General features: G+C 40.4%; 2 protein-coding genes across 2 annotated transcripts in view; both read left to right on the forward strand.

Annotated features, from left to right (window-relative positions):
• Positions 1-26,767, forward strand: part of gnai1 (guanine nucleotide binding protein (G protein), alpha inhibiting activity polypeptide 1) — a 424,795-nt gene that overhangs the window by 333,422 nt on the left and 64,606 nt on the right. The window lies entirely within an intron of this gene.
• Positions 11,769-26,767, forward strand: part of sema3c (sema domain, immunoglobulin domain (Ig), short basic domain, secreted, (semaphorin) 3C) — a 47,810-nt gene continuing 32,811 nt past the window's right edge. Inside the window, exons 1-2 of the mRNA XM_015002716.2 lie at positions 11,769-12,125; positions 15,981-16,152. Of these exons, the coding sequence (XP_014858202.2) occupies positions 16,062-16,152 (91 nt within the window). The 5' untranslated portion in view covers positions 11,769-12,125; positions 15,981-16,061. The remainder of the gene's footprint in view (positions 12,126-15,980; positions 16,153-26,767) is intronic.

A 26,767-nucleotide genomic window follows, 5' to 3' on the forward strand; every position in this document is an offset into this window, starting at 1 on the left:
AGAAATGACTTTTGATTCTGATTTCTTAGAATTAAAAATCAGAATTTTGAATTTAATGTCTGAATTCTTTTTTAAAGTGTCCCTAATCTTCTTCCGTACAATACGTACCTTTGATAACTTCCACGTTAATCTCAAGGTCTCTGGTGGTCAAAAGCAGCACTTTTTAAACTTTTTTGGGTGTACATCCATCGGTACAATTCAAACTCCCCACTAATGTTGAAAAATGTGGCGTTAATCTGTCTGCTGGTGTTTAAATTGATTGAGAAAAGAGGCGTTCAGGGCACTTTAAGGTGTTTACATTACAACAATGGCAGGTATTTACATTTTGTCACAAAACAGAAACATGTCAAGTGCTGCTAATCATATTCAAAAGCTGTTTTGAAAAGTTGATTTATTAATTGAACACAAATCGTTTATTTCTGTGAATGTTAACAACTGTATCATTTGTTTTTCTAAAAACATTCAGAGCTTGAATAGATTTTTTCATTTTAACTCGTGGAACGGATCGCTGTGACAGCAGAAAATCTGCACCGTCTACGTTTTACAGAGACCACCCTGTGATTGACACAGTGAATCGGTGAAAGACAGTTGACCTTTGACCCCTAATGAAGGCTCAATCGGACAATCAGGACCAGTGAGAATTGAAATAAACCTGTGAGCACCAAGCGGATGCATATTAGCATCATGCAAATCGAACAGAGTCGCAAATATTGAGTGACCTTTTCACTCCAGGAAGAGAAACCTCTTCTCTCTGCCTGATTGAAATTCCAGGCGAGAAGATTTGAAGCAGCAGATAAAAACAGTAAACAGAATCACCTCGGCCTCAGGCAGCTTTCTGTTTTTTTCATCTTGACTCCTTATGCTTAACTCTTATAAACCATGACGGGTTTTCACTGGGTGGAATCTGCTTCATGCAAACAATATGCTCTTGTTTTTTATTAGATTTATCTTCCCAATCTTTATTAGATTTTCTCCTGCTGCAGGAACATCAAAGTTTCTTGTCATGGAGAAAATCAGAAACACTTCTGTGAGTTTAGCAAAAGGTTAAGACAACAGGAAGCAACTAAAAGGATTTTTTAATCTATTTTTTTCTACTGTAATGTTTTATTTTTCTTTGTTACTTATACTTAAGTTAAACATGTGGCTTATTTAATTTTAGATTTAAGCATAATTTTCAACATTGATCAACAAAATCTAGAATCCTATTGCTTTGTTTTGTTGTATGAAATGAGATTAATGCAACATTTTTGTCCATTATATCAAAATATACTGACTTTACATTTAATTGATTCTTGTGAATATTTACGATTGTAAACCTGCACATTTTGTGCGTCTGAGTCAATCTGATCAGATCTGAATCCAATCATGATGCAATGAAATCATGGATAATTCCTTCAAAATCCGAAAAACAAAAATAAAATTTCACTTTTGCTAAAAGCTGCAGGAGGTTAAAAACTTAATTGATCAACTGAACTAACTTGCTTGTCGAATTTTGAACAATGACAAAAACGGAGCTAAAGAAAAAATGAGTGCGAATGTTTTAATCTAATAATATGACTTGGGGGGAAAAAATGGCCGCCTCGAACATGTCGACATCCAGACTCTTAAAACCTGCAGCTGTCCTTTACACTGATAACTAATACCATTTACTAAAATCACACTTTGACATTATGCGCCATGCTTCTTTATGACAAGCCCCCGTGTCGTCTGATGCATTTAGTAATTGAATCGTCCTTCAGGAAGACGTGTTGATGATTAACGGGGGGGAATGACGAAGGACCCGGCTCGGCTGGAGATGTTAGAGGAATTAGAGAATCCCTTTTTACGCTGCTTGATGCTTTTCTTCAGTGATTAATGCTGCAGAACCAGCTGCAGTCATCAAACCTTCTCTCTATTAGGACCACTTAGCTTAAGCTTTTATCTGTAGACAAGCAGAGTCTGCAGCCTTTTTAGGCTACGGTGCGTTTACCTAAATATCCTGAACTTCCGCTCACCTTTCACTGGGACTTTAATTACCTAAAAGCAATTGTTTAAGGGGGTAAACTTTCCCTGCGATGGGAGAGCTTGCGTGGCAAAAAGCCTTTTTAAATTCAATTGTTCTTACATCTTTACAACTCCAAGAATCGCTTCCAGTTCTCTCCTCCCAGCAGCAGCTGCTGCCTGCACTCGTCCAACAACTTGTCCTCATTTCCTTGCCAGTTGTTCTAATCTCGCATCGTTCTGCAGTTATCAGCCTCCCACAGACTCTGAGCAACATTTTAAAACACCTCCCTGAAACACATCACCTCCAGGCCGTCAGATTCAGAAGAAAAGAAGAGGAATTTCACCGCTGCGATCTGCATAAGTCAGTGAAGTTCATCATCATGTTGTAACAAATCTTATTTCTCAGATAGATAATCTTATGCAGAAGTAGGACTGTCACAATAACAAATTTCCCAGAAATTATTGCGATTATTGATAATATTGAGAACATTTTCAGCTATGATGATGATGATGGTATAATAATGAAAGTTTGCCTAATTAAAGAGAGGATAGTGGAGAACCGTCATCTTTTATTTTTAAAATAATACATTTTTCAAGCGCTCCTTGTTTTATAAAACACAGCAGACTGACTATATGTGAACTTTTAATGCATATCTTATGTATAAGTTTGTACATTTAACTACAAATTTCTGCTGAGTATCCTGATATTCACACTTATTCAACAAGACGGCGTCTGCATCTCCATTACTCAGTTTGACACTTCAAAAATAAGAAAACAGGCCAGTGTATCTTTATTTTAAAAAAAATGCTTGTTTTTTAATTAATAGAAATGTTTACTCGTTAGATTGAGATGTTTTTTTTTATTTATTTTTGGCTGTGAATTAGTTTATTTCACAAAACTGCCATTTAAACAGTTTTCCTGCATCACATGATCAACTATGCCACTGGCGCAAACTTCAAGGAAGACAGGAAGTGATAAGAAGATGATGGCGCAACATTTATTTTTCTAATGACGTGAACAAACTTATTCAAGTGATTTTAATTGCATTTCTTATTAAAAAAGAAAGCAGTTTTTTTTTTTTTTTCAAATATTGACAAAGCTTTACGTATGTTTTGAGCATCTTTAGTTTTGGAATAACCCCCACCAGCTCTTTAATCATTCATTAAGAAAACATTTAAAATTGTTAACTTCAAATGATGCGTGACTTTTAAATTGCTTCTTATGAATTTGACTTTTATTCTTTTAGTTTCTTAATGTCACAGCTGAGGTGGCCTGGTGATGCATCTTCACCTCTCCTGCACAGCTCCTTTTTTTATCAGTCTTGTTTCTTATTTTCTATATTTGTGCAAATAGAAATGCTACTGGAAGAAACTGTGAAATGTTTTGGATTGGATGGATGTGAAATTCCCTTCATGATTTGCTAACTCTTTAAGAAATGTCTCGTATACCGTAAAGACAGTTTCAGGCGACCGTCAGTCATAAAAAGGTAATTTTTTTATGACAAACTGTCGCCGTCGCAGGCTGTTTTCCCCTCTTCGAACCTTTTCTTAGGAAAGCAAAATTCTTGGACATGATCTTCCTGTTCTTTAAAGAGATTCCCATGATTTAGGAGTTCGACGTCCACATCGGAGCCGTTTTATCCCAGTTTGACATTTTCTGGAGTCTCATGCAGAAACCAGTAAACTGTAAGCCCATAAAAGCTGCTGCTCAAAACCACAATTACTAGAGAACCACAATTACCATAACAGCCTCTGTAAAATTTAGCAAATTAAGTTTATTGGTCAAATAAAGTACACACACAGTGTATCATGATTTCAGGCTCAGACTGTGTTTCTCATGTTGCACGGCTGCTGAGGGGAAGTGGGACCGATCGGAACCAGAACCAGAGTCACAAGGATCTGTTTGTTTTATTGACTCAAACTACCAAGTTTGCTACTATTTTTTGCACCTTTAATCCAGTTCAGTGTAAAGGAAATGAAGCCCAAAAGGAAAAGACAGGATGTCAAGTTCAGGTGTCAAACTCAAGGCCTGTGGGCCAAATCCGGCCCGCCGTAGCTTTTTATGTGGCCCTCTAGATTCTACACTAAGTGAGATTAAATGTTATCAATCTAATCAGTGCAGTTTTTAATCTGACAAATTATATCAAACATTTCCTCAAGTTATTGTGGAAATTCACACAAAAACAATAAATTGGGAGTTTATTGCAGATTTTTTCTCAAAAATTGCCAAAAACTTTCTTACTTGTACTAAAAAGCTGCCTCAGCTTTAATCGATGTCAGATTATAATCCATGATCTATACGGAAAAAAAGAAAGAAAGTAAGTCGCATTTACCATCATAAATAAGCGCAGATATGTCCAAATTAGTTCCACAGACACTTTAATTTTATTGCGGAAAATCACAAAAAGAATCACAAAATCCTGGAGGGACTGAAAAGATGTTCAATTGATTTATAGTAGAGTCTCTTTTTCTGACTCCTCATCCAAACTTTCATAGTTTTACGCCAACATTCACATTTGTTTGAAAGTATTACTTTTGAAATCATAAGTACTTCTGTAATTTTTTGCTATTTAAACAAAGAACTTTTGCAAATAAATTGGCAATAAAAATATTTGATGTTTTCTATCATTCGCTTTATATAAATTCATGTTACTTTCTTTTATGTTACAGAAAGTAATGTTCATTTTCCACATTACTTGATGATCGCTATGACACCTTTTTCTTGCAAGTGTGGGTAAAAAAAACCTCATTATTTCTCCTCTTTAAGGCGGCCGCTTGGAGTTTAGATTCACCCCATCTGAGCCGTCTACACATATTCTGACATTTCTGTTCGCTTTTGAAAGTGAGAAAAACAAAAGACAGAGAGGCAAATAATGGGATCACTAATTAGCTGCCAGAGCCCCAAAGAGCAGATCTGATGAAGGCTAAACAGGAACAGGCAGCATCCTTCGAGTCCAGCTGCTCAGTCGCCGAGGTTAACCATGAAGGGTTTCGCCACCCTGTAAAGAAAGAGGTGAGAACTTCTCCTGGAGTCAAAACAGCTCAGAGGAAATCTCCCTGCCTTCCCTCCTCCACTGCTTAGTGTCTGAAGTCATCAACCAGAACCCGTTCGACCGGAGAAAGCTGGAAATCTGGAGCGAGTTTTCTGTTTTAGTCCCGGGTGGTCTTGTTGTTATCAGCCGTGAATGATCTCGCATTGCGGATGAAACGAAAAACCCATCGTCGTCTGGCACCGAAAGGCAGGAATCAGGGAAAACTAAATTAGGGAACAATGAAGTGAGCTCTGCCTCGTCCACATGTTCACACTCAAGTTCATTTGAGCTTTTGCTTTTCTTCGTAAGGAAAGAACGCTGTGGAGCCCAAACTGAGGCCCTGTGCCGGTTTGTCCGAGTGCAAAGTAGAACTTTCTGCACAGAAACTGGTGGAAAAATTGACTTGCACCTGAAAAACTCAAGTCAAACTCAAATAGCTTTTCATGTGGCCCTCTAGATTCTAGACTAAACACTAAATATTATGTTACCAATCAAATCAGTGCAGTTTTCATCTATTTACTACCAAATTAAATCAATCAGCTCCTCCAGTTATTGTGGAAATTCACAAAAAAAAATCAACAAATCCCCACACTTTTTTTTTTTTGCCCTAATACATAACTAGAAAATTTTTGAAGATCTTTTTCAAAAATTTGTCAAAAACTTTATTTGTACTAAACAGCTGCCTCATCTTTAATTGGTGTCAGAATATAATCCATAATTTGCTGCAAAATATCGTGAAAAGTATCACAAAATCCTGGAGGGACTGAAAATATGTCCAGTAATATTTAATTTTAAGAATTCATTCTTATTTTAACAGTTTGTGATCAGGTTTTATCAATACATTCTGGCACAACTGGCCCTTTAAGAGCATCCATGATCTTGATTTGACCCAAAACGAAAATGAGTGACCGTTAATCTGACTAAATCTAAATTTAAAGGAATTATTTGCAGATTGAGGATGAAATTTATCAACTTGCAAAAAGTGGATTTCTTCCTCTGGGAGTTAAATTATCTCTGCATCCTGTTTCAGATGGAGCTGAGGACGTCCTGGTAGGTGCATCTGAAATGAAGTTGATTACGTCTGAACAGAATCCGTTTTTTTTTTTTTTTTTGAGGTTCTGGCCCAACAGACCAGAACTTCCTGCTAGTTGACCTGAGAACGCCCTGGGCTTCTGAGCCAAGGTGAAAACGCCGCTGGGGAGACGATTGTCTGGGTTTCCTGTTACATCCATGACCCGATCTCAGTAGTGGTCAAATCTGATGGTTGTTGACTCGCGGCTAAAATGTGCCACTTTTAATCCATCCTAATCTCTGGGTTTAAAACAAGATCCTACACTACAAAACCAAAACCTTACCAAGTATTTATAGTCTAGTTTCTGGTGCAAATATCGTAGAAGACTTGACAAAAATACGGTAACTTATTAATATTGATTTTAAAAAGTATTAATTCTTTTTGATTATTTCACGTAAAATTTAAATAATCTGCCAGTTGAACCAGGACTCTAAGGTATTATTGATTCTGAACAAGCTTCTATATTTTGCTGAAAAGCTACTTGTAAGTTAGTTTTGTCTTATTTCAAGAGGGATAAGTGTCATGATCCGTGTTTCTGTGTTTATTTTTGAGGTTTTTTCTGTGTAGTCCTGTTCCCTGTGAGTCTGTCTCTGCGTCTTCCCCGTTGATTGTTTCCCAGGTGTGTCTCATTCCCTTGATTACCCCGTGTGTATTTAAACCCACCTGTTGTCTTTGTCTCTCGTCGGATCCTTGTCGTGTGTCATGTATTGCCTGTTTTCCTCTGTCTTCCATAATTTTCACTTACCTCCTGGGTCCGCCTGCGTCCATATCCTCACAACCGCCGTTTATGACAATAAGATATTTGCACGAAAAAGTATTTGTATTTTTGAAGTTATTTCTTGCTGTAAAGCAGTGTTGTAGTACTCGAGATCGGTCTTGGTCTCGAGACCATTTTTTGATGGTCTCGGTCTCGTCTCGGACTCGACCGCATTTGGTCTCGGTCTCGGGCGCTGAGGACTCGGCATTTTATTTCAAGACCAGTCGAGACCGTAACTGTGAAAATGTCACTAAACGTACAGCATACTGTCCAGTTTATTTGTTAACATCTTTGTTTTCACTGGATGCAAAACGCACCGATTAAAATCCAACCAATTACGTGTTTCTGTTACTCCCTCCCCCTCCCCACCTTTCACTCGCACGCGGCGCTCCAGGACATGCGCAGTGGTTTCCTCTCAGCGGCAGAAGATGTCTGTCTAATCGTCAGAAATAGAATATCGCTGCATAAATCATAAGAAATCCGATGGCCACCGCTAACTTAGCAGCGTTTCGCTTTCACAGACGGTGGGGACAACGTCTAACTTTTTTCGTCACTTAGAAAAGTAGCTCAAAGAAAGGTAAGCTCCGATGACGTGATGTTAGCAAAGCTAGCTGTACAGAGACCCGTTATTTGTGATGAAAAAAAGTTGTCACTCACTGCGCTGAATTATTGTGCGGAGGTGTTGACTGACTTGTCGCATATATGGGACAACGCTGTGTCCAAAAGTCTGCAATATAGTGATGTGACATTCAGGAACAGTACGATTAATCTGCTCATCTCTTTACTTATTAGATAGGACTGGAGTGTCGCTGAGAGCCGTTGTTCAGATAGCCATACTCTGTCAGGATAGCATACATGCAGTGAGTAGGCGCATGCGCATTAAGAAGTCCGACCGTCAGTGGAGTTGTCAGTTCAGCAGAGGCAACAAGTTATGACGAAAATAAGTCATTAAATTGTTTATAATATGATAACTCGATAGATATATGCGTTGTCATGGTTTCAAAGTGTATTTAAAGCAGAGTCTAGCTGCAGTCAACTACAACACACGCCCATGTAAAACTCATTAACCTACTTAACCGCTAAGTGAGGATGCCATACAGCTGTTAATAACAAAGTGTATGATGATCTACGTCATGATTCTATGTTGCTGATTAAATAAAATCATATGGTAATGACAGCGTATACATGTCTGAGCTAAGCGTATGACTATCTGACAACGTATGCTGATCTAACAGAACACTGTTGTTCTATCAGATTACCGTACGCTGTCAGAATAGCATAGCAATAGTACCAGGCATGCGCATTAAGAAGTCCGACAGTCAGAGGAATTGTCAGTTCACCATACACAGCAAGTTCTGAAGAAAATAAGTCATTAAATTGTTTTCAATGATAACTATATAGATATGCATGTGTTGTTGTGGTTTCAAAGTGTATTTAAAGCAAGGTCTGGCTGCAGCTGCAGTCAACTACAACACACGCCCATGTAAAACTCATTAACGTACTTAACCGCTAAGTCAGGATGCCATACAAGTGTTAATAAAATGTATGATGATCTATGTCATGATTCTATGTTGCTAATTAAATAAAATGATATGGTAATGACGTGTCTGACAGATATAGCCGTGAGTTCGTTCTAAGCGTATGACGATCTGACAGCGTATGCTGACCTGACAGAACACTCTTCTTTGTTCTTGTAATGCTCTGCATACACTGCAGTACCTATCATTATTTTAATTATGTACATTGATATTTTTTTAATTAACAAATAAAACACAAGAATGAAAGAGCACGCAGAGCATGCACATTGCTCTTTGATTGTTTTCGTTCAAAGTGGCAGCTGTAATGTGTGCCATGGTGTCAGACTACCTGGCTTCATGTAGTGGGAGAGAGAGAGAGAACAGTCACAATGAGCGCCTTCTGTTTGGTTACTTCTTGCTTGTTGCTCCTTGGTCAGTGTTCATAGTTGAGCGTTATTTGCCATCAGGGCATTGGCTCAATTGCTATGTTAAATGGTACAGAGAGTGGTGGTTTCTGACATGAGCAATATAAGCAAATGCCCAGGGCGTTATCTTTTTCGGGATGGCACCAGACCACTGCGGATTGTAGCACAGAGATGAAAGCAAAGCAGAAAAAAAAGTTTGTTCTGCTTTTAATATTGGTAAAAATCATCAAGTATTTAATATCTAGGTCTTTTTATGGGAATACGGATCTTTCAGATCAGTTTGAGAAGCAATTTTGATCATATTTCACATGTTATCGTGTCATATAGCGCGGGGCGCTGGTCTTGGTCTTGACTTGGTCTCGACTTGGTCTCAGACCCTAAAAGTCTTGGTCTTGTCTTGGTCTCGAGTTAGGTGGTCTTGACCACAACACTGCTGTAAAGTTACTTATAAGTTTTGTTTTAATTCAAGTGTATTTGCTTTTAGAAAATAACCAAAAAATCGTTTAAAATTTTGGGGTTTTGCAGAGCATGTTTTCCACAGTAATTACAATATTTTTTCTCCCATAAAATCCAAAAATAATACATTTGATGGTTGCTGTAGTGCCTTTGTATCCATGGTGATCTTGTGTCTCTTGGTTGCAAAGAATCAGTGACCTTTTTCTGGGAACTGTTTGCCTCTCGGTCGTTGACGGCTCCCTATCCCACTGCTCCAAAAAAAAAAAATGTTTCTGCAGCAGTGGAGACACATTTCAATGAAAAGCAATCTGTTGTTGATATTTAGTTGTTAAACTGCTTGTGAAACAGTCAGCTTTGCAGGAGGGAGGCCTTCCTCTGACTTTTGGCTTCCTTGTGACAAATGCGTAACATCTGCGTTGCTAACGAGGGGCAGCTTCTTCAAAGGGGCGCGCGTGGATGGGAAGTAGATTAATTAGGAGCAGAATTTCATGCTTTGGAAACTCAAAATCCATGAACCCGCAGCTTGTCGAGCCACACAGATTGTTATTTGAGAGTAAAACCCTAAAACTTGTAACCAGATAAAGATATTGCGTGATGGCTAACTGTCTGAGTAGCTGTGCTTTATGTCTGGATGCACCTGAGTCCGTTACCTCACCGCTCTCATTAAATTAACTTGCAGCCCAGTTTGAGTCATGGGGGCTGTAAAGGATACGCTTGATCTCAATTTTGCACTCGTTCCTTTCTTCTCCTTCTCCACCTATGAGGATATAGCTATCGAGGTTTCACGTACCAATGAAAACGCCGCCATCGCTCCAGTGGTCCCATCCTGACACTTTAATTGGAGAGGCGTAAATCTGGCTCTTTTGTGCAGGAGAGGGGTAATTATTTCCTCCTGTCTGAGCCACCAGTGATCCCCTCTCTCCTCCTCCTTCAGCTTCATTTTTTTCTGGCTGTCAGACACTTTCATTAGAGACCTGGTGGGTTTTTTTACTGCTTTGTTATTTTCCACAAATAACACAAACTTTCCCTGAAAGCTAATGTTGCAACAAAAAAACAAAAAAAACATCCATTCCTGGCTTATACCTGCATGCACACACTGTGAAGAAAGAAAATCTGCAAAGAGCTTTTGATTTTATGGAAATATGGATGGAGGGCATTTTGCTGGTGAAACAGGCCTGGTTTGCAGCAGTTCTGCTTCAGCTGAATCCACAAAAGCGAATGCCGCCGCAGGTTTGGCATGGTTTCCTGACTCAGTATCGCTGAGCAAGGTCTCCTTGGTGAGCTCATTCACAGAAAATATGCTAACTGTACGTTTGTTCTAGCCGTGTGTTTTTTCCAGGATCTCTCCTCCACACTTTGAGATGCATTCAGCGTTTCTCTTTCACCACAATGGAGCCAAAAAAGATCAATTTTATTTATTCAAGTCATGAAATCCATCCTTCCTCTGAGGGAAAGCCTTTCAAATTAAAACTCTGGTTTTAGAAAGAATGCATGAGGGAAGCAAAATGTCTCCGTTTGGAGCCAAGACACCAACTCCTGTAATGTTCATCCATAATCTTTAACAAGCGCAAGCTAGTGTGATCGTTTGCCTTCATTTAAATTATAAAGCTTCTTCCAAAAGGAGACTTTAATGCTGGACTCAAATATGGTGGCAGCAGCTGCGTTTTCATCACAAATGTGCGCAACACTTTATTCGATACGCTAATAATGTGGAAAAAAAACATGGCGGATCCTTGTATACGCGGCATTTATTATCTAAAATGGACTTTTTTGAGTTTTACATCATATTATCATGTTGTTCCCTCATCAAAAAACATACCTGAATAGTTGCTTTGATTCTTTAATACGTGTTATAATACGTGTTAAATCTTTTAATCTCCATGGCAACCATTCAGCGCCTGAGTGGACCTAGCCCCGCCTCTGGGGACGAAGCTCCTCCTCTGAGGTCCTTCAGACTAGCCAGCAGCAATTAGCAAACTCTAATTATACAGGCTGCTTCTCAGTGCAACGCTGGTAAAAACTTTAACAGGTTAACAGAGGAACCAGAAAGTTTCAGAAAGTAAAAAAGTTTCTTAAAGAGACAGTGGCCCAATTTAAAGGCATTAATTTCTATTAAGTCATATTTGATATATACAGCTTTTTTTTAAACAACTGATACTGATTGTGCTATAAACTGATTCTGGAAAGCATAATACTGGCGTAGCAATAATATCAACTTTAAAATGTGGTTTTAAAAAAATTGGCTTTACCAAACAGACTTTTCAATACATCATAATTTACTAAGATACCAGAAATGAAGATGAAACATTGACCAACATATTTGCATGATTTTGGTGACAGCATTCACCCAAATGTTCTGTTCGTTCAAAGTTTTTTAATAACTTCATCATTCTGAGTTTTTCTCCTTGTCCTGCTGCTGAAATGTGCTTTAACTTGATTGACAGAAAAAAGATAAAACCAGATGATTTTTTTTGACGGATTTTCAGATTAAAAGCAGAGATGGATGCATGTGACCTGTGATGCGTCTCCATCACTCTGTGAGGTTTGGGTCCTTCTCTGATCTCTAAAGTGATCTGTTTGCTCTCCAGTTAACAGAGCGGGGACGGTGGAAGGAAGGAGGGAGGAAAAGGGGAGAAAAGGAGGAGGGGGCCATGAGCGGAGAGTGTAATAGGACACCAGCTCACTCGTCTCTTCATTCTCCTCCTCCTCCTCCCTCGTTCCTCTCCTCTGTCCTGTTCTGGCTCAGTCGAACCCGCTCCGTGAGCACTTGGATGGATTTCTCCCCGTCACCGTTGGAGACTTGAGGCGAGGAGTTTCGGGAGAAGCTCGGGTCTCGTTTGGTGGTCTTCCTCTCTGCGGTTGGGACGGGCTCTTCCCTGGAAGGTGAGTCCCTCTTCCTGGACCTTTACTCTCTGCGGTGTGTCGTTTCCTGCTGGATGCAGAGGGAAGTTGGTGGGCCGCCGGCGAACAGGTGCAGAGTCCCACCACTGGGAAATAAAACTTAATCTGACTGAGATAGAATCACTTTGTGCTGCTTTTAAACGTCGGAGTCCTGTTTCATATTTAAGCGCTGCATGATTTTCCAGAATGACTCACTGCTTGGCCACACAATCGTGACCTTTTTAAAGGTCTTCTGAAGACATTTCAGCAAACCTTTACTGTTTTTATTACCTAACAAGTTACCTAATCAGTTGGTATGAAAGAAAGCTTGAATCTATAACCGTAGCTGCTGCTCAGTCATGAGTTTTCAGGCGCGTGCGGCTGCAACAACCCCACTGACAACTGACTGACAGGGTGTGGTATGAACACGCGCTGTCCTGTTGGAGCCGGGACACAGAGCAACTTGTTTACCACTGAAAGTTCAATTCTTCACACACAAAAAGCCAGATGGGGGGAGAAGAGGGATGCCCTGAATTGTGTAAAAAACATAACTGGGAGCAGATGAGATCCCTGGACACAAAGATTTATTCTGGAAAGGAATTTGTCTTCCACAATATGGGTTTATGAGCAGCTCCTCTGATGGAAAACTCATTGGGCCGAAAGCCAAGGACAGAAGATAATAAACACAATTATCACCACCCTCCAGAGAAAACATGACATCCATCACAGCAGCAATCTCCTTTGTGCACAGACATCTAATTGATGCTGCAGAGATTCCTGGCAGACGAGTTTTTCGGCTGAATTAATTGGAGTATTTATTATCTCTGCTCAAACGGTAATGCACCTTTTATCGGCGGTGCCTTCAGGGCGGACGGGACCTCATGCCTGCCTGCTGATGTGAGGTTTGAAAGTGTCTGAACTGGAGCCGGCGGGACGTCACCGAGCGCTCGGAAGATGAACTCCCACCATGATGAGTTCAGCAGCTGTGAGACCAACAGTTCAGTGCCAGACGCTCTCGCTGGGAGATCACCGTCTCTCTGAGCAAGCAGGGAGTGGTAGGTGTCAGCCAGGCTCGGCAGTCCAGAGGATCGCTTTACGTCAAACATCCAACATAAACGCCTTCCGCTGCAAAAACACAACCTAGGTTCTACTGCAAGCATAAAGCAAGACAAAACTTACTTATAAGTAACTTTTCAGCAAGATATAGTCAATAATTCTTTAATTTTGATGAAAACATTCTTCTCCACTGGCAGCTATTTTACTTATAACAAGATATTATAAGTACTTTTCCATCAATATTGAAGAATTTACTTCAAACAAGTTCCTATATCTTGCTGAAAAGTTACTTCTAAGTTAGTTTTGTCTTATTTCAAGTGAAGTAAAAGATTTGCACTAAAAACTAGACAAGTATTAATGAGCAAAGATGCAGAAAAACAAAATCTTAAGGATTTTTTTGTCTAGCTAGTGCAAATATCTGAAATAAGACAAAACTGAGATTTTGTCTTATTTCAGATATTTGCACTAAAAACTAATTAAAAATACTTGGTAAAGTTTTGTGTTTTGCAGTATTAGTAGAGTTGAGCCTGTTTTGATGCAGTTTGAAGATGCAGGTTTTGCTCTTGCATTGTTTCGATGCTCTGTGCCTGACAGGAATGTGGGAGTAAATCCTGGTGACTCTGGATGTCTGCTTTGTTTTCCATACTGTCACTGTTGGACTCAGGGATGCTGCTCCCCGTTATAATATCTGAAACTTTGTTTTGGTGTTTGGTTTCTCCCATCTGCCCAGCTCAGCTGTGGTTATCTGTCGCAGCTGCACCGTGTTTCTAATCAACCACCTGCTCCTGATTCAGTAATCAGCCTGTCCAGCTTTCAATTTTCTCAGTTTCTCTGCTGAGAAAAGCACAACTATATTTTACTCTAAACATCTTATTGCATTTGAAATAAGACAAAATTAACTTACTTTTTAGTAACTTTTCAGCAAGGATATGTCCTTAACCCTTTCATGCGTAGTGGTCACTACAGTGGACAGCTTTCTAAAAGCCATTTTCTTGTGGATGTTTATGTCATAAATGCACACAGACCACTGAAGTGGACACTAAAATACACTATCAACTACTGACCATCAGCTGCAAATGCAAGAAATTATTTTTGTTAACTCCAATATGGCCGACCCGGTCCCTCCTCCTACTGTAGACGACTCCAGATAACCCCTAAAGATAAAAGATAAATACTACTGGTGTATTTTTCAAATAACTTTGTATTTGGAGAAAATTACAATTGATCACCTAAAAGAAATTTCTTTCCCGTATCTTTATTATGCCTTAAGAAAATAAAAAATAATAATAAATAAATTGGAAAAGATCCTGACACAAAGGATCATAATTCATGCATGAAAGGGTTAATATTTGTATATTTATCATAAAATCAGTAACCAATGATGATGATTATGGCCAATTTGATAACTGGGAATTTAAACTATTGCTGATTGTGTTTCTAAAAACCGTCACAGTTAAATCTCAAAATGCATAAACAAAGATGGCTTAGTTTTGGGGAAGGGCTAAGCTGTGGGTTGGGTAGGTACTCACAGTGTGTGTGTGTGTGTGTGTGTGTGTAGCTGACGCTGCGCTGTAAGCCCTGCAGCAGTCTTACTGCGCCCCGTGCTGCTTTACTGCTCTCAAGTTGAGCCAAAAGGATCTCATTCCTCATCAGTTTTCCATATGTTGCACCTGAACAGTTAAACTCCACTCCGCCTCTCCATCAATCATCCTTCACTTCGCTACGCAAACACACACGCCTCGGCCTATTTGTACACAACACCCCCAAACTAAAATTTTCATTGCATTCATGTACTTTTCTTTTCTCGTGTCATTATTTTTTTACCACGCATTCATAAGTCATGAGATCAGAGATTCAGACTGCGGTAAATAATGCATGTTTCTTGTTTTTCGCATGCAGGAAGGTCACCGGTGCAGTGTGGGTTTGTACAGCACAGGTGCTGTAGCAGCATAAAGCAGTCGATTTGTTCTGCAAGTTGAGAGTTATGCACTGCAGGAGATAACGGCCCACAGCGCAGAGCAGTACCTGCATCCATCAATATTTGAGCTGCTCTTGTCCAGTTATGGAGAAGGAACAAGTGGCAGCTGGAGCTCTTCTTCAGCTGGTTTTCTTTTTCGTGTAGATTTGCCTCATCCATATTTAACAGAGGTGCATTTGGAGCAGGGTGAAGTCAGTGACGTGATGTTCCACTCTTGGGTTTTAGTTAAATTTGTCTGTCCAGTGCACACCAGGAACGGTTAAAATGGTCAGTTTACTATAAATGTCTCTGATTTGTTTTGTTTTATCGGCCGTTTGGTGGGGGAACCAGCGGTCAGGAACCTTTAAAGTCCAAACAGCCTTTCTTCCTCCTGCAACTTCTAAATAACTTTCTCCAGAGCTGACCCTTGACCCTTTCAGAGAGTACGTTTTATAAAAATGTACAACATGCTGCAGTTTAATGACAAACTGTTAGAAATTTCCATTTCAAAACTTTTTAGTTCTGCTGCTTCATGTTGTCAATCAGGTCAATTGAGTCATTGAAGCAAAAAAGTGTTGATTAGAGTTAATTTATGATTTATTGATTGGGGAAAATATATTTTCAGCTGTGATTAGATGTTTTGGATTTACTTTTTTGTTTGCTTATTGCTTATACAGTTAAATCACACAGACATTCACACATTTCATTACATATTGATTTAAAAAAAAATTGAAACCATTTGTTTTTGCCACAATTGGTGGTATATAAATATGTTTTTTTGAGAATATTGTACATAATCTCTGCGTAATTAAATCGTTTTCTCAGACCTGCTGTCCTCTGTGAAGCCTCTCCTGCAGGCGGCGGTGGCGGGTCGTTCTCTGAGAGGTGAAGACGACGGCAGGCCGGAGGGGTCGGCCGGGTCAGCGATGGCGCTTTCCCTCCTTGCTCTCCTCTTCCTCATCAGCTCTGTCTCCAGCCTACCTCAGCCTGTGCCAAGAGTTTTCCTGTCCTTTGGAGGTAAGAGAAATAAACTAGTTTATCATCAGCGTAGAGGTTTACCTAAGGGTAAAAAATGTCAGGTTTTAAGTTGGTTTTCTGATCAAAGTCCTGTCTTTGACTCTTGACTTAGAGCCAAATCCTGTCCTTCCTTTTGTCTTGTCGACCAAATCTACAACCTCTGAGGGAAGCAGTACCGCTTGTCAGAACCTCCCTGAATCTGTTCCAAGTTGAGCTTTAATCACAGCTCTGCACTGCTGCTGCCTCTGGTTCTGATTCTTTAGGTTTGACACAAGATTATATTCGTGGAATTTTAATGAAATTTCCTTGAAATCGGAGCATGTTGGCTTGAATCCATCTAGATGAAAGGGTCTGATGCTCACGTCCTTCTGGAAGTGAGGAAGTAGATGTTTGATTAGCTTCACTGTGGATAATCCAGAACCAAGAGGCTGTGTCTGTCGGTGAGTCGGGTTTCTGCTCTCGGTTAGCAAAGCGCTGCTGTATGAAGTTGAATCTCTGCTGATGTTCCTCCATGCTGGACCTGCTAACTTTTTCTTTTCTTTCTAAACTCATGATGTTTCTCATTTTTGTTTTTGACCAAATCAAGATCATGGATGCTCTTAAAGGGCCGGTTGTGCCAGAATGTATTGATGAAACCAGTTCACAAATTGCTAAAATATCAATATTATTATTGAACATCTTTTCAGTCCCTCAAGGACATCGTGATACTTTTTGTGATTTTTTTTTTTTTTTTTTTTTGCAACAAGTATTAAAGTGTTTGTGCATAGATGCATAGATCATGGACTAAACAGGCATCTGTTTAGTACAAGTAGGGAAGTTTTTGAGAATGTTGTTTTCAATGCAGCGTTTACAGATACATTTTTGTCTCATTTGGATCGGCACGTAGTGTAACAGTCCTTAACACAGGTTGGGACTCTGTTGAGTAAGTGGCAATTATTAAGAGTAACCAGGCAGAAAACTGGCAAAGTGTGTTAAAAAGTAAAAGAAAAAACTTTTTTTTTTTTGCTCTAAAGATGATGTATTGTGAAAAAATTCACATTTTGAATGTTTTATTTTTACTTCCATTTGAGTTTCTACTCCTAAAAACAACCCAAGTGCTAAAAGAAAAAAAACAAGCCACAGTTTTCGGCAAGAAGTTGATGTTTTTTGGTGCCTGGAAAATGAAACATTTGATACATGCAGCAGGCAGTGCCCCTCACCTAGCAACCCTGTTACCGAGCAACCCCAGATGAGCTCCAGCACATTTGGTCAGCTGGTTTTACCGCTGTACAATGACAAGTGTTTTGTTGTTGACTTACCATCCAGAAACAACTCGCTGTGTTCTTGTTTGTTGAAGGCTCCACTTCTGCTTTTCAAAGATCTACGTTGTATGTTGAGTTGTAGAGAGCTGCCAGCAGCAGCTTGCTTGGATTTAAAGTGACAAAGACCCAAAAATGGCTCATTCTGATAGAAGCCCAAAAATAGGTAGAATAGACCAGCCTGAAATCTCATTATCTAAGAATGTTTTTGTTTATAAATTGTAATTAGCATTGTTTTTTATAGCCCATAAACCTGTGGTCAGTCGGGTTTCCAGAGGATACAATGAAACGGTTCCTTGCCATGTTCAAACTTCCTATCCTCCTGACCTACCAGGCTTTGTTCCCTGGCCTTCATTAAATTGTTTGTTCCCTTTAATGCATAATGAGGTAATCTTTTAATTTGGAGCAGAGATTAAATCACAAACAGGTGGAGTGCTGTTATGTGCTATTTTGAGAGTTAATAGATTGCATTTGATTCTAATTAGGGGTATCAAAAGAAAGCAGGCTGAATACAAATACATGTTGGCTGGATTGACCTACTTTCTGTTGAGCTATCAATTAAAATACATTCAAGTTGTGGTTGTGATGTAACTTAAAGTGTAAAAGTGATGCTAATACTTTCCCAAAGCTTTGTACCTGCACTGTTTCTGCGTCGTTTGAGTCTCTGATCGACCTTTTAAAATGTCAGAGCTGGTTTCGGAGGCTCAGTTTGCTTTCTGAACTTGGGTTGAATTACATTTATTTTCTTTACCAGTAGATAACTCATCAACAAGCTCTGCCCTTTGTTTTTTCTGGCCGTGTATCTGCACAACATGCATTTCCTTGTTTTAAATTTATCAGGTGATTCTTTTGGGGTAATTTTTGATGAGAGCAGCAGGGAACAAATCAAAATGAGGATGTTTTTTTAAGCTTTAAAGGCCAACATCAGGTGTGAGTTCACATTCCTGCTTTGATTTAGCTCATCGGGGGAAGAGCCAGGGGATGCTGCTTTGTTTTGGAGTCAGAAATCATCGCAGAGGCGAAGGAATGAGTTTGGCAAGGTGGAGCACCATATGCAGGGAGACCCCTAGGGAGGAAGGAGGAGGTTCGTTTCTTAGACAAACATCGGAGGGAGTAATTCGGTGAGATTTTGAGTGTCGGACTGGGAAAGTGCTAGGTGGGAGGCGACGGCGGTTTGGCACCTGCTGGGAGTTAAAAGGGTCAACAATTTGACAGGATTCCTGAAATCCCACATGAGATCTGCTCACTTTTTCAAGCCGGAACAAACTAATCCGAGAAAATAAATCCATACTGTGGACCTTAAATATTCCTCTGTCATTGCTGAAACTCAATCTAGGGGTAAAAGCGGGTCAGCGGGACTCCCAGCGCAGCCCAACGTCCTGCAGGGAAGCTGCAGCCTCCGGCATTCCTTCCCCTCTGTTGGAAGAGGCGAAAGAAAGCAGCCAAACCGCAATTAAAACCGCATAATAAACAGCGCAAAACACAGCTACCCCAAATAATAAACCGTAAAGTGGTGCCTTTCTCTGCCGGGCCTCGGATGATAAACACAGATCCAGCCGAGAGGCAGACCTATTTAAGGGATGCCCAGTGTGATAAAACATAATTACCCCCTCTCCAGGGGCTTTAAATGTCACTTCTTTCTCAGCGTCTATTCTGGTGTGTTTTATGGCAGTTTGATGCCGTTTCTGAGGCGTAATGAGCGTATAATAAGAACATGGACATCTTAAAGAGAAATATAATTGCAGTTTTTGGAAATGAATCCAACAACTTCCAGAATACTGTCTGCCTTTTGTAATTATGCTGCTAGCTATTCTGACTTAATTAGGATTTAGAAAACACTCAATTCAGTGGCGTTTATGTAGATTTTTTTTCAAATATTATATTGTGGTGCCATTAATAATTCATATCTGAAGTCCAAATGTGTTTTTTAGAGGACAGAAAACTAAAAACAGAGATTTATGTTTAACATTTTGACAATAAAACCATTATTTCTTGCTGCAAAAATACAACATGTTACCTTTTTAAGTTAGATTTATAAAAAAAATGCCATTTATAACCCAGCTTGGCAGATTTAATCACGTTTTTACTAAGCCTGTCGTAATAAACAATCAATTATCAATTAAATCGCATTATAAATTGAAAAGAGCTTCATAATTTCCATTCTGATGACTTTGTAATCAACTTTATTTATGGTTTTGGTTGCGTGTGGTTTTATCAATATACTACTTGATAATTGTCTCAAATCAAAATTATCGTTTAACAGAAAAATTACTGAAGAAGTCTTTGATATTTCCCACTTTCTCCTCCACTTTTCCACTTGTCGCATTTCAACCAAACTATTCTCAATGTTCCTAAAAATCAGGGAAAAGAAAACAAAATCCCCTGTGAACCATTTCGAAAGGTTTCCACTAAGTTTTCAAAAGTTGAACTTGGTTTAAAACATCTGCATGGTGCAGCTATTAAGTTGTTTTATGTACATTAATAATAATTCACAACACATGCAGGCAACAGTACAGATTATTCCCACATGCCAAACTGTGAATTGAACACAGTGGAAGAAATGAAGCTCCCAGAGAAAACGTTTCATTTGATGTTTATTTGTTCTGCTACTGTATATGAAGCCGAATCAGCCGTTGCCAGGAGCGTTGCCGGGTCTCTCATCCGTCCCTCACATTGACAGATGGTTCGCTGGTCTGTTTACGATCAGCATCATTTAACCTCATCAACAGCCTCGTTCTGGCAAACTCTCAAATTCAACACAAAGCGAACCAGGAGACGTACACAGTGGGCGTGCCAACCAGTGAAGTCAGGCCAGCTGAGGACTGAGCAGGTCTGCTCTGACGTTTCTGCGGTTGATGTTGATGTTAGCATGCTGAGCTTTCTGGAGTGATTGATTAAAACGAGCTTCGTGGTTTAACGAGCGCTCGTTCGCTCCGGCGTGAACCACATGGCTTTGGCATGGAGATCAACTCAACGTGGGAGCGGATGCACCGGTTTCCTTTCATGACTCATTACTACAGCCAGTTATCCTTCATAATTCATACGCAGTCGGCCGAGTCGAGTCTGGCTTCTGTCTCTCCTTCGCGTAGGAATGCTATAGGAATGCATGAAAGTCGGTAAATTTGACAAAAGAGTGTGTGACGGTTCAGAATCTGATTACAATGAGATGGAAAACTCTCCACTCAGTCATTAAAAGTGTGTGTTTTTCTTCAACTAAACCCTCCACTAGAATCAATTGTTCGTAAGCTTTTCATCCAGGATGTTTGACTTCTTCTCTCTTATGGACATCCATCTACAGAGATTGTTAATAAACAGACAATGTGCCAAGCACTATTTTCTCAAAAATCAAAGGTAAACGCTGACGGTTCTCCTAACCGCTCGGTGTGGCTTACTGCCTTTGGTTTACATAAAGCCTGCACAGTAGCTTCTTCGCCCTCTGTTTTTGAACTTAATGAAGTCTGCAAAGTAAAATCAGTGACGCTCTGTGAATACGAGGAATGTTTGGTCTTGCCAAGCTGACACACTGGAATCGAAAACCTTGAAGAGAAATGGAGCGTGACCGTTTGTTCCCCATGCGTTGGCAAATGCTGCTATCGTAGAAAGTCTTCATATCTGATTAAGTTATGCAGAATGAATGTTAATAGGAGTCTGTCTCTGTCCCTGCTCAGTTTTAGCAGAGACTTTGACGGCTTCTGGACGTCTGTGGGATTTCTGAAAAGGATTGATTCGGCATGGGGGGGTTGCAGTCAGAAAAGGTCAAGTTTTCAAAGGTTTTGACACACAATGGCGTGATGCAACATTCAGTCTGTTGTGTGGCGCTACGTAAGTGACGTAGCTGCAAAGGGTCAATACCGTGAATATTTAACACTTGTATTATTTCTAAGACACTGAAATTGTAAGAACAATTGTAAGTTTTAAGCTGAAACTGAGGCAGATCTTTTCATATAAATTAGATCAGAAAGTTCCACCTGGTTAAGCATTTCCTTGTGCCTCTGGCTGTCCTCTGTGGGTAATAAATACATCAGCAGTGAAAATCCTCTGACCCGTGTCTCCTGAAAGTCTTCCTTTGCTGTGACAGTCTTCACGAGAGCCTCTGTGACAGTAAAATCCCGGAGATTTACCGTCTGCTGGCTGAGCGGAGAAACCAGAAGCTGATGTGTGAAGGGGAGAGGTCGCCGGCTAAAAGGCCCAGTGGTTGACAGTGTGAGCTCGCCTGACTGCCAGCGGCATGGAAAGGCAAAGTCAGGTGCTAATTGGGGCGTCAGGAATGCAAACTAGCTGCTGGGGCAGCATCTTGGGCTGATGGTCTTCTCCAGTTTCAAAGCCTGCTGGGGAATATTAGCCATATCCTTAACAGGTTTGGCCCTGCCGTTGACGTTGGCGCTGGATAACATCACTCTGCACAATGCTCCCCATTCTCATACGTGGATTTAGCGTCTGCTTTGGAAACATGGCTGTCAGAACTAAAGCATTTGCTCCAGACACATGATTCCCATTATAAATGTCTGCATATAAATAATTGTCAGACAACAGCCATGGAATTAATAGAGGCAGTTGATAATAAGCCTATGCCGTCTGAGTGAGCTCTGGCTTCTGACATTACTGCACATTTATGCACGCTGGCTGAATTTTACGTGCTGATGATGCACAACAGGCCTGTTGGACAGACAATCGGACGACTCTGTCAGCCAGTGCCACACAACTTGGGTGGTCGACACCTTAGCTTCCCCTTTGCTGCATAAATACCGCAGCAGTTATTACAGTGTGCCGCCAGGGCAAGTCCCAAACAAGAGACGATGGCCAAAGGTTCTGGCTGCGCTCATTTTTCATCGTAACAAGCTGCCCGCCAGTTGCCTGGACACAGACTTTTATTGGCACAGTAGGTGTAGTGGTCTGCACTTCTTTTCCATAAGTGCAGCCATCCAGAAGTGAACTGAAGAGCTCTTAAACCAGCAGGTCAGACAAAGAGCAACAGTATTTGGAACTGAGTCTGAAGCTCTCATTGTCTTGTGTGGAGAGACGAATTGCAGTGGGGCGGTATAAGCTCCTTTACCATTTGGTGAATGGGGATTCTCCCACCAGCTGCCCCTAACAACCACATAACAGGTACCACTTCAAGTATAAGAAGAACAAGCCTAATTAGCTTAGTTAATGCATCCATGCAGGCCTCTGAGGCGGAAAGGCAACTGATGAAGACCAACTTTACTAAGGACACTCAAAGTGTTCTGCATGGGGATCCTTTACTGTTTTTAACTCTCCAAAAAAGCTGATACTAGCTGCCTTTTCATTACGAATGTGCGCTTTTCTTACCGTTTACTGCTAATGTTGAAAAAACACAATTTCACAATCAATTAAGAAATTTTGAAAAACGTGAATAAGCTTGGTTTTTGATATGTCATGAAAAACCATTACAGCGGCGGACGTAAGCAGTTTCATGAGATATATTCATAAAATATATTTCATATATATATTCATAACTCATCACATCAGCCAATCAGAGGAGACGTCGGCGTCTTATTCAGGCATCGGAGACGAGCCCCTTGTTCCCCTTTGTGTTATGTAGTGTTATATCACTCCATGCCACCAGGTGGAGCCGTCGACAAAAACTAAATGAGAAACGGTAGGAAGAGTAAGAGTGAATATTGCAGAGGACATGACGGTGCTGCGCTTTTTCGTTTAGTTCGTGTCTGATATACTGTACTGTAAATGTACTGAGTTATTCAGAACTAATTTTTCACACCATTACAGTATGCAGCAGCGTTTTGGGGAAATTATTGTTGCGATTTCACAGAAGAACTTTGGATTCAACACGTTCCTGTCCGATAAAACAATCATCGCCAGTAGTAAAACATCCAGCTGTTGATCGTTTCCCCAAAACGTGACTTTTGTAGAAATTGGTGTGTTTCCACACTTTGAAATAGGTTTTAAAAAGTTAGCTTCAAAACTATCTGTGCAGCCTAATCCATTTTGATCAATTTAAAGATACTTGTGTATGCCGATGAGAACTTGAATGTTGTGGACAGGAAGGACCTCAAACTAAAGCTGTTCCCTTTTCATGAAGAGAAACGCTGAAACATCCGGTTTTACACTAATAATTATGTTCCTCCAAAAGATTCCTTCAATGCTCCAGTGACACCAACTCGCTCATTTGGGCCTGGCTGCCAAACTTTCCAGACCCACATTTGCATCGCCCATGAAGATTCCACATATTTTCCAGCCGCTGTGAATCTCTAATATTTTACAATGCTACATTACAACAAACCAGTGTTTGTTTGGGGATCCCAAACCAGAACCATGGCAGCCTTGTTTACCGCTGTCCAACTCTGTTATTTGATCATGCAAGCAATTTTTGGAGCCAAGCCTGACAGAACACGCTGAAAGGAGCCTCTTTGTGGCTGATGCATTTCCTCACTTGGATATCACGTATAATCACGAAGAAAAAACGCCAAGAAGTGAGCACTGAAGTCTCTTCTGCACTTAATTGTTGCCATACAAACAGGCACATAATGACAGGTCCCCTCTTTGTTAGAGCCACATGTTTTGGTTTTGCGTCCCATGCTTTTTCACCACAGTCTTGAAACAAAAAGAAAAGAATGCTCCTTTTTAAGTCTGTGGGTTGCCAAGCTTGTTGCCTCTGTTGGCCAGTTCACCCTTCCACCCAGAGAATGTTTTCTTCACAGTTTACAAAAAGATGGAGTTGTTTTAGATGTTCTTACTTCATGCATTTGATGAGAAAATGTTTGTTTTAGTCATTTGACTGAGATGTGGTGACTTTTGGACTTTTCACCCCACGTCAGGTCACGACAGGCCACAGAGAACTGAAACGGGACTTGGTTTTAGAATAAAGACTCGACTCTTGACTTTGACTCTGAAAGACTCGAGACCTGACTTAGACTTTACTAGAAACTTGATTTAGAGCTTTTCCTGAAAGAAATTAGGCTTTACTTGGACTTGTAGTGAATTACTTCAGCCATGACTAGGACTTGTGTCTCAGATTTTGAACTTGACTTGAAGAAGTTTCCTCTCAAAAAAACTGAGACTTGACTAAGACCTTGCTTGGACTTGCCGCTAAAAGACTTGAACTTTGATTTGGGCTTGGTTTGTAAAATTTGGGATTTGGATCTTCCTCAAAGACGAGAGTTAGTTTGGACTTGTCTCTCCTTTTTTTGAGAGAAAACACCAAGTCAAGTTTAAATTTTGAGTCTTGACTTAAATACTTGATTGTTCTCTTGTATAAAATGACTTGTGAGCATCTCTGGCTGACATAAAATGCCAAGGGTGGCTTAAAATTGCAGCTCTCTGATAATTTAGCCAATTAAACATAGATTCAACAGTCAAATGTCCCTTTAAGCCCTTCTGATGTGATGATGCCTACCAACAAGTGAGCAGTAAATTGTGATATGACCTCATCTGCAGCTGAAACAGCAATCTGTTGTTTAAAATTGGATGACCTCTGCAGCATCTTGGCCAAACAAAAGGCTTTTGTGGAGCTTCAACTCAGCTGAACTCTCAATTCTCCCATCACCAACTTGCCCTTTTCTGCTAACTGCACCGTCCACCATGCTGATCCAATCGGATTGCATCACAACCCGTCTGTAATGGAGCCAATAGGATATTATGGGTCAAAGCTCATAATCAAAGGCAAGACACAGGAGACTGCTGTGAGGTCTGTAGGGAGGTACAAGGCCCACCTGCCAGCATGCATAATACAAAACCCACCAGCTGTCAACCTTAAGCCTTGCTTTTTCCTCTTCTTTTCTAATTTTCCTTCTTTTCTCACTCCATTTTCATCGATTTGACTTTTTTTAAAACAGGAAATTAGCTCAAGAGTGTAATTTTATCGTCACTATCATCTGCTAATCCACGCCTAACAAAATAAGACAATTTACAGCAATTCCTCGTTAATTTTTGACAGTCTTTCCTCTAGGGAGTGACCTCAACCCTGAGGAATGCAAATAAACCAAACTAACGAGCGTCATGTACTCCTGAAAATTCCTTTTATCCCCAAACATGCAGCGTAAACAAAAACACTACAGCCTTTTTAAACGCAGCATTCAGGAAATCTCATAAATAAAATTGCTACATCGAGGTCTTGGGGTGCAATTGAACCCCAACACCTGGCCAGATTAGTCAGACTCAGACCGAGGTTATGAGCTGGCAGATATTCTGTAAACACACGGATTGGGTGTACTGTGCGACCCTGGAAAGTCTCGGTTGTTTACAGCGTCCCGCTGTCTCTCCGTCAGAGCAGGTGCTCCATTTGGCCAGCTGAACTTTCGGTGCTGGACTACAATGCTGCAGCAGTGGGAGTGACTCGTGTGTTTGCACGAGGCTGAAGGCAGAGAGATACCAGATCCAACGGCACGCAGACTCTGCAGGGTTTCCATTTGGCTCTTTGTGAGCGGACACACCCCTGCTGCATCGCATCCCAGCGTCACGCTTAACTGGCCTCCCACCCTCACAAGAGAGCATGATGTCTCCGATTCTCCCCCCCCTTCAATGAGGAAACAAAACAGAGTTTGCCAAAATGCTGAGAACTCACCACACCCCTGCAAGAACAATTTGTTTCCCTGGTGGAATCTTCTGGAGCGGTTCTGTCCGTTTTACTTGAAATGCTCTTTGTCTGGCTCGGCTTATTGCTTAACATTGTTTTTGGTGGGGAAGACAAAAACCTAGAACTCCAGATGGAAGCTATCTTAAGCTAAACATGGCGCAAAGCATCTTTTATTGATATTTTCACACATTGTCTCTGATTTAAAAACCTAAACCTGAACTGCATGAAACTTTCTTTCCAATGTTTTTGCTTTGCTTTAAAGATTTCTTGAACTCTTAAGTAAATGTTGGTTAAAACATGGTCAATAAAAAAAGGACCATGTTTCACTGTAACCTGTTAACACAAAAATGAACAACAAAATTTAAATTTAAAACAAAAAAAACAAACAATAGTTACCCATATGAGCTGCAAAAATCCAATTATCTCTCTTTTTTTTAACCAAACTCTGAAATGTACAAGCCAGCAGGAAAACAGCAACCCAAGCCTGTTACCCCCTGCAGGGCCCAGCCCGTTACCTAGCAACCCAACCTGAGCTCCAACAAGTTAGGTCAGCTGGCTTTATGCACTGTACAATGGCTGCTAGAAAAGACAGGAGTTTTTTTTTGTTGACTTACCTTTCAAAAACCACTTGATGCAATCATGTTGGTTGTGCAGGAGGCCCCACTTATGCTTTTCAAAGATGCACAGTTGCATAACTACGCATGTGTTTGCAGCCATTTTCATGTGCGAGTGTAAACTCTGAGTTGGGGGGTGTGGCCAGGAG

This window comes from Poecilia mexicana, unplaced genomic scaffold, assembly GCF_051168715.1.
Source record: "Poecilia mexicana isolate PSO_F unplaced genomic scaffold, ASM5116871v1 scaffold_23, whole genome shotgun sequence".
Lineage (NCBI taxonomy): Eukaryota > Metazoa > Chordata > Actinopteri > Cyprinodontiformes > Poeciliidae > Poecilia > Poecilia mexicana.